The sequence below is a fragment of the Mobula hypostoma genome, chromosome 5 (genome assembly GCF_963921235.1).
Source record: "Mobula hypostoma chromosome 5, sMobHyp1.1, whole genome shotgun sequence".
Taxonomy (NCBI): Eukaryota; Metazoa; Chordata; class Chondrichthyes; order Myliobatiformes; family Myliobatidae; genus Mobula; species Mobula hypostoma.
In genome coordinates, this window is record NC_086101.1 from 8437901 (window position 1) to 8446550 (window position 8650).

At 48.9% G+C, this 8650-nt stretch overlaps 1 protein-coding gene across 1 annotated transcript in view; it reads left to right on the forward strand.

Annotated features, from left to right (window-relative positions):
- Positions 1-1920: 1920 nt before the first annotated feature.
- Positions 1921-8650, forward strand: part of LOC134346552 (lymphotoxin-beta-like) — a 23123-nt gene continuing 16393 nt past the window's right edge. The window contains exon 1 of the mRNA XM_063047971.1: positions 1921-2159. Coding sequence (XP_062904041.1) covers positions 2007-2159 — 153 coding nt within the window. The 5' untranslated portion in view covers positions 1921-2006. The remainder of the gene's footprint in view (positions 2160-8650) is intronic.

Sequence of the window (8650 nt, forward strand, 5' to 3'; positions counted from 1 at the left end):
GCCATCAACCTAATGGGACCAATTTCCCCTTTCCTTCCCCTCCCCTCTCCTTCAGTTCCCCGCTCTGGCCTCTTACCTCTTCTCTCCACCTGCCTAAACCGGGGAATTATAGGCCGGTTAGCCTAACGTCGGTGGTGGGGAAACTGCTGGAGTCAGTTATCAAGGATGTGATAACAGCACATTTGGAAAGCGGTGAAATGATCGGACAAAGTCAGCATGGATTTGTGAAAGGAAAATCATGTCTGACGAATCTCATAGAATTTTTTGAGGATGTAACTAGTAGAGTGGATAGGGGAGAACCAGTGGATGTGGTATATTTGGATTTTCAAAAGGCTTTTGACAAGGTCCCACATAGGAGATTAGTGTGCAAACTTAAAGCACACGGTATTGGGGGTAAGGTATTGGTGTGGGTGGAGAATTGGTTAGCAGACAGGAAGCAAAGAGTGGGAATAAACGGGACCTTTTCAGAATGGCAGGCGGTGACTAGTGGGGTACCGCAAGGCTCAGTGCTGGGACCCCAGTTGTTTACAATATATATTAATGACCTGGAAGAGGGAATTAAATGCAGCATCTCCAAGTTTGCGGATGACACGAAGCTGGGTGGCAGTGTTAGCAGTGAGGAGGATGCTAAGAGGATGCAGGGTGACTTGGATAGGTTGGGTGAGTGGGCAAACTCATGGCAGATGCAATTTAATGTGGATAAATGTGAAGTTATCCACTTTGGTGGCAAAAATAGGAAAACAGATTATTATCTGAATGGTGGCCGATTAGGAAAAGGGGAGGTGCAACGAGACCTGGGTGTCATTATACACCAGTCATTGAAAGTGGGCATGCAGGTACAGCAGGCGGTGAAAAAGGCGAACGGTATGCTGGCATTTATAGCGAGAGGATTCGAGTACAGGAGCAGGGAGGTACTACTGCAGTTGTACAAGGCCTTGGTGAGACCACACCTGGAGTATTGTGTGCAGTTTTGGTCCCCTAATCTGAGGAAAGACATCTTTGCCATAGAGGGAGTACAAAGAAGGTTCACCAGATTGATTCCTGGGATGGCAGGTCTTTCATATGAAGAAAGACTGGATGAACTGGGCTTGTACTCGTTGGAATTTAGAAGATTGAGGGGGGATCTGATTGAAACGTATAAGATCCTAAAGGGATTGGACAGGCTAGATGCAGGAAGATTGTTCCCGATGTTGGGGAGGTCTAGAACGAGGGGTCACAGTTTGAGGATAGAGGGGAAGCCTTTTAGGACCGAGGTTAGGAAAAACTTCTTCACACAGAGAGTGGTGAATCTGTGGAATTCTCTGCCACAGCAAACTGTTGAGGCCAATTCATTAGCTATGTTTAAAAGGAAGTTAGATATGGCCCTTGTGGCTACAGGGGTCAGGGGGTATGGAGGGAAGGCTGGGTTCTGAGTTGGATGATCAGCCATGATCATAATAAATGGCGGTGCAGGCTCGAAGGGCCGAATGGCCTACTCCTGCACCTATTTTCTATGTTTCTATGTTTCTATGTTTCTATGTTTCTATCACCTCCCCCCGGTGACCCTCCTTCCCTTTCTGCCGTGGTCCACTTTTCGCTCCCTCGCCAGCCAGCTCTTTGTCTTTTCCAGCTATCGCTTCCCAGTTGCATTGACCCCCCCCCCACCCATCTAGTGCGGGTCCTTCACCCCGAGCCCCCGCCGACCTTCTTATTCTGACATCTCCCCACTCCTTTACAATCCTGAAGGTCGGAAAGATGCTGCCTGACCTTCTGAGTTCCTCCAGCATTTTGTGTGTGTTGCACCCCCTGGTGTTGTCCCCTCATCTGACGGTCCCGCCCGGGGGGGGGGGGGCGGGAGATCCCCTGCTTGTTTGCAAATTGAAAGTAACGACCTCTGTGAGACGGAGCCTGTGGGCGGACCCGAAGGCAGCGCACGGGACCTCACGCAGAAAGCTCAAAAACAGGAGGCACCGTGCTGTGAGCCGCCACTGCGAGACTGGGCAGGGGCGAGTCCGGGACCAGGGAGAATGGGGCGCACGGAGAAGGCTGCGGAGGGGGATGCCGTTGGCTTAGGGTCGGTGTTCCTCACGGTGCTGCTGACACTGGCGTTCTCCGTACCAACCACCACGCTGCTGGTTGTGTACTTCAAGTGTGGCAATCAGCTGGCACTGAACCACCAGGTGAGTTGCACGGAGCAGAGTGACAGAGAAATAGACCGTGAGAAGGGAAGAGAGGGCGAGGGTAAGGGAGACGGAGAAAGAGAGTCTGGGAGAGTGGGAGAGAGAGATAAAGGGAGAAGGGGGAGCAGGGAGGGACGGGGGGTCAGGATCAGGAAAAGTTAGGGAACAAGAGCAGAGAAAGCGGTAGGGAGAGGAAGAAAATAGTGACATACACTCAAAGAGATGGGGAGAAGGAGAGAGACGGCGGGGGGGGGGGGAAGAGAGACAGACAGAGAAAGAAAGAGGGGAGAGAGAGAGAGAGAGAGAGAGAGATCTTCCGCTCGCCGGTGTACAGGTTTTGTAGGTATCTCAGTTAAGAAATCAGATCTAACCCAGAGTCAGATGCGATTCTGGCTGCTTTCTGGGACGGGAGGGTTGTCCTGTTATGAATGGGAAATATCCGGATGGATATTCTTTAATGCTGAACACAATGATATGCAATCTTGTGGAAACGTATCGGATTCTGGGAGAGGGTGACCGTAGACACGGAAATAGAGACATAAGAGACCCCGGACGCCGCAATCCAGAGCACTCAGTGGGCCGAGAGCCATTGCGGGAGGAGCCTCTCCCTTCCACAGGCGCTGCTCTGTTAGATAGAGAGATGTTTCCACTATCGGAGGAGTTCTGAACAAAAGAGGTAGGTTTACAAGCGCAGTATATGCAGGAATTGGAAACAGGTTTTATTTTAAATCACCAACATGTTCTGAAATCTGTTGCCTTGTGGCAGCGGTACGGTGTAACAAACATATCGCTAAGTTACAATAAGTACAATAAAAATAAATGAGTTGTGCAAAGCAAGACAAAGTACTGAGGTGGTGTTCATGGGTTCATTGACCGTTCAGAGATCTGATGTCCCCAAAGTGTTGAGCATATGTACGCAAACTCCTACACCTCCTCCCTGATGGCATGAATGAGAAATGGGCATGTCCTGGTTTGCGAGGTTCCTTCTCCAGGCATCACCTTTTGAGGTGGTGGGGAGGCTAGTAGGGATTTCTTCCCTGGGATTCTCCGCCCGATATGTCGGACTATGGGAGGGTATAAAAATGATGCAGGTTCAAGCTTCTCATCTTTTTTATGCCTCGGACCACTACCATTACCAGAGGATCTGCGGACCCCAGATTGGAAACCTTTGAGAACCCCACAGATGTGGAAGGTGATGGAAAAGTGGAACAGAGGAGAACTGGGTCCAGGGGCAGATCAGTCTTGTTTTAAGGTGTAGTTTCATTTGTCACTTGTACATCGAGCCATCAAAAATAAAGCAGAGCAAAATATCATTGTCAATAAGACAGTCCGAGGATGTGCTGGGTCAACCGCAAGGGTCGCAATGTTTCCGCTGCCCACAACTCACTAACCCTAACCCGTACGTCCTTGGAATGTGGGAGGAAACCGGAGCACCGGGAGGAAATCCACACGGTCATGGGGAAAGCGTACAAATCCCTCAGGGACAGCGGAGGGAGTTGACCCCCTTTAAAGTGTTAAGCTAATCACTTCGCTACCGTGCCACCACAGCGTGGGTGGTGAGCAGTCACTGCGATGGGTCTGTGGCTGAAATGACAAATGTCCGTGATCGGTTCACGGCCAACATACCTCTCTCAGTGGGAACCCTCTCTCGTTAGGATGGGTCGCAGGGAGTGCAAATCCCCCCAGTGAGGAGCAATCTCGGAGCTCCTTGGCCGCAACGCCCCACGCCTGCGTGTTAGTGGGATCTTGCTGTGTGAGTACCAGCCGTTTCCTACATTGAAAGACTGACCGTGCCTCAAATCCTGATTTTGCAAGAGAAGCCTTCTTGACATGCCCTGGGGCTATACAATGAAACTCGCTTACCAAGAGAGCTTCAGCGGGGTCGGGGTGGGGGAGGTGGGTTTGGTTGGTGGGGTGGTGGAGTTTCCCCATCAGGAATATCCGATGTCCATTTCCTAGACCATCTCATATCCTGTTCCTGCTCGGTCGGGATAATCCCAGAGGGAAGTTCAGTATCATTGCCTGCCCGGAGGTTCCCAGAATCAGTCTTGTGCGTGTCAGCGAGATCGAGAAAGGGCAGGTTCTGCAGGGTTTACGTTCACCAAATCACACTACTTCTCTGAAGGGAGAGGCAGAGACCGCGTTTCCAATCCGACACTCTTCTGCAGAATTGATGAGGCCAAGGTTACTCCGGGACAAGGTTACACATCTGTCGATGTGTACGGGGCACAGTTCAGGGGAGAGAGCGTAATTCTTTATTCAGAAGCGCGATGAGATGAACACAAAAAAAATGGTTTCGAAGAATAACGAACAGCTCGCAATCTCGCACTGCCACCTATGGACCATTGCTCAGGTAAAGCAGGAAGCATGGCTCATCGTCCTCATCACAATAAAAGGATGTCCCCTTAGAACAGAGACCTTCTATAGCCAGACGGTGGTGAATCTGTGGAATTCATTGCCATAGATGACTGAAGAGGCCAAGTCATTGGGTATAGTTAAAGTGGAGGGTGAGAGGTCTTTGATTAGGAACGGCGTCAAAGCTTACGCGGTTTGGGAAGACATAATGATGTCAGAGGGGACTCGGCGGCCAAATAGTCATAGTCATGGTCATACTTCGTTGATCCCGGGGGAAATTGGTTTTTGTTGTAGTTGCACCATAAATAATAAATAGTAATAAAACCATAAATAGTTAAATAGTAATATATAAATTACGGCCCGGAAATAAGTCCAGGACCAGCCTATTGGCTCAGGGTGTCTGACCCACCAAGGGGGGAGTTGTAAAGTTTGATGGCCACAGGCAGGAATGACTTCCTATGACACTCTGTGTTGCATCTCGGTGGAATGAGTCTCTGGCTGAATGTACTCCTGTGCCCAACCAGTACATTATGTAGTGGATGGGAGACATTGTCCAAGATGGCATGCAACTTGGACAGCATCCTCTTTTCAGACACCACCGTCAGAGAGTCCAGTTCCATCCCTACAACATCACTGGCCTTACGAATGTGTTTGTTGATTCTGTTGGTGTCTGCAACCCTCAGCCTGCTGCCCCAGCACACAACAGCAAACATGATAGCACTGGCCACCACAGACTCATAGAACATCCTCAGCATCGTTCGGCAGATATTAAAGGACCTCACTGTCCTCAGGAAATAGAGACGGCACTGACCCTTCTTGTAGACAGCCTCAGTGTTCTTTGACCAGTCCAGTTTATCGTCAATTCATATCCCCAGGTATTTGTCATCATCCTCCATGGCCACACTGACCCCCTGGATGGAAACGGGTCACCGGTACCTTAGCTCTCCTCAGGTCTACCACCAGCTCCTTAGTCTTTCTCACATTAAGCTGCAGATAATTCTGCTCACGCCATGTGACGAAGTTTCCTACCGTAGACCTGTACTCAACCTCATCTCCCTTGCTGATGCATCCAACTATGGCAGAGTCATCAGAAAACTTCTGAAGATGACAGGACTCTGTGCAGTAATTGAAGTCCGAGGTGTAAATGGTGAAAAGAAAGGGAGACAAGACAAATAGCCTATTTCTCACAGATGCCCCACTTTCCTGCTGCATCCCAAGGCAGAGAAAGAGAGATTAGCTGTACAGAATTTGTCGCATGTTCATTGAAATACAATGAAATACGTCATTTCGTCAGAATCAGAATCAGGTTTAGTATCACCGGCATATGTTGTGAAATGTGTTATTTTGTGGCAGCAGTACATTGCAATGTATAATAAAAAACAACCAAAACCTACAATAAGAAGTATTTATTTAAAAAATAAGTAGTGCAAAAGAAAGGGGGAAATACTGAGGAAGTGTCCATGGGTTCGTTGTCCATTCAGAAATCAGATGACAGAGGGGAAGACGCTGCTTCTGAAATGTTGAGTGTGTTTCTTCAAGCTCCAGTACTCCTTCCTTGATTGGAGTGATGAGAAGAAGCCATTACCTGGGTGATAGGCATCCTTAATTAAGGGTGCCTGCCTTTTGAAGGTGTTCGGGAGGCTGGTGCCCGTGATGGTGCTGGGTGAGTTTACAACTCTGCAACTGTTTCCAAATCTGTGCAGTGGCCCCTCCATACCACACCATGATAAAAGCAGGTAGAATCCTCTCTCTTCTTACAAGCACCTTAAAACCATATCCCCTCATGTTAGCCATTTCAGCCCTGGGGAAAAAGCCTCTGGCTATCCACACGGTCAATACCTCTCATCATCTTATACACCTCCATCAGGTCACCTCTCATCCTCCGTCACTCCAAGGAGAAAAGGCACAAGTTCACTCAACCTGTCCTCATAAGGCATGCTCCCCAATCCAGGCGACATCCTTGTAAATCTCCTCTGCACTCTCTAGGTCTCAGTTGTGCCTCAGTCTTTCAGTCCCAAGTGACACTCAGTCAGTTAATGCAGCCATGACGAGTACTTAAACACCTTGTGACCCGTGTCAGTCTTCAGGAACTGATTAAGGCAGAAAGCCAGGGAATGCTGCAAATGCTCAGCAGGGCATGTAGCATCGGTGAGGGAGAGGCAGTCAACAGCCTTTCATTGGAGGGGAGAAGATGGGGTTTTGGAGCTGGGGAGATGGTTGTGAAAGGGTACAGAGAAAGAAGGGAAGAACAATGAGTCAGTGTTGGCTGAGGGAGAGGGTGAGAAAGGCTTGCCAGTAGCAAGGACCAGTTAGCTGCCTGGAGGACTGGTCTGATGAACAACCTGTCTAATAGTCTTGAGGACCAGCCTGAGGGTCAGTCAGGAGTGGTAGCAATGTCCCACTGCTTCTCTTCAGGGGTTCCAATGCTAAGGGTGGGTTGAAGCTGCATTTTGAATTTTGTGTTCAGTTGTGGTCGCTCATCTACAGGAAAGGCACCATTAAGTTGGAAAGTGATTTATGTTAAAGTTGTCAGGTCTTGAGGGCTGAGTTATAGACTGTTTTGTTTCATTTGATTGTAGGAGACTGCGTGCTGACCTTATTGAGATGTAAAGACCACAGAAACAGGCCCTTCAGCCCATCTAGTATTCTGCCTAGTCCCATCACCATTCACCTGAACCATAGCCCTCCATACCCTTTCCATCGCCCCCATGCATGTACAAACCTCTCAAATGTTGCAATCAAACCTGTATCCACCACTTCTACTGGCAGCTCGTTCCACACCCTCACCACCCCCTGAGTGAAGAAATTCGCTCTCAGGTTCTCCTCAACTATTTCACCTTTCATCCTTAACCTGTGACTTCCAGTTCTAGTCTCAACCAGCCTCAGTGCAAAAAACCTGCTGGCATTTACCCTATCTATGCCCCTCATAATTTTACATACCTCTCAATCTTCTACGCTCCAGAGGCATATCATGAGGGGCATAGATAAGGTGAATGTGCACAATCTTTTAGATTGGATTATGAGGACACTCAATCCTCGTTTATTGTCATTTAGAAATGCATGCATTAAAAAATGATGCAATGTTCCTGCAGAATGATATCACAAAAAAACAGGACAGACCAAGACTAAAACTGACAAAACCACGTAATTATAACATAACATAATTATAACAACGATGCAAAGCAATACCATAATTTGTTAAAGAGCAGACCATCGGCACGGTAAAAAAAAAAGTCTCAAAGTCCCCGATCGACTCATCATCTCACGCAGATGGTAGAAGGGAGAAACTGTCCCTGCTATGAACCTCCAAGCGCCGAAAACTTGCCAATGCATTGGAAGCACCCGACCGCAGCCGACTCTGAGCCCATCCGAAAACTTCAAGCCACTGACCAGCCCCTCCGATACAGCCTCTCTGAGCACCATCCTCCACCGAGTGCTTCGATCCCGCCCTGGCTGCCGAGCAACAAGCAAAGCCGAGGACTCAGGGCCTTCTCCTCCGGAGATTCTGGACCACACAGTAGCAGCAGCAGTGAAGCAGGCATTTCTGAAGTTTCTCCAGATGTTCCTCTGTGCTCTCAAGTCCGTCTCCATCAAATCAAGATTGTGCACGGCACCCTACTTGACAAATAACAGACATCATCTTTTGAGCCACTCTTTTACCCAGGACTGGGCAATCAAGGACTAGAGGACACAGGTTTAAGGTGTGTGTGGAGGAACTTAATAGGATCGAGAGGATGATCACTGTATCCATTGAGCTTCCAGAGGAAGAGGAAGTGGTTGAGGCAGGTACATTCGTAACATTTAAAAGGCACATACAGGCTCATGGTAGGAAAGGTTTCAAGTGGGCCAAATAGGATTAGCTTGGATGGGAACCTTGGTCAGTATGCACTGGATGGGTTGAAGGGCCTGTTTCTGAGCTGTATGACTTGCTGACTGTATGACTGGGTCCCATTGGTTCCATAGCCTCTGCTCTGTGTGTGTGTGTGTGTGTGTGTGTGTGTGTGTGTGTGTGTGGTGGCCATGCTGTGATGGCGGCGGTATGCGTGGTGACACCTTTGCAGGCTTTCCCCAGCACATAGTCCATCAAACAGTACAGTCTCTTCAGCCCATGATATTGTGCCGACCTTCTAACCTTC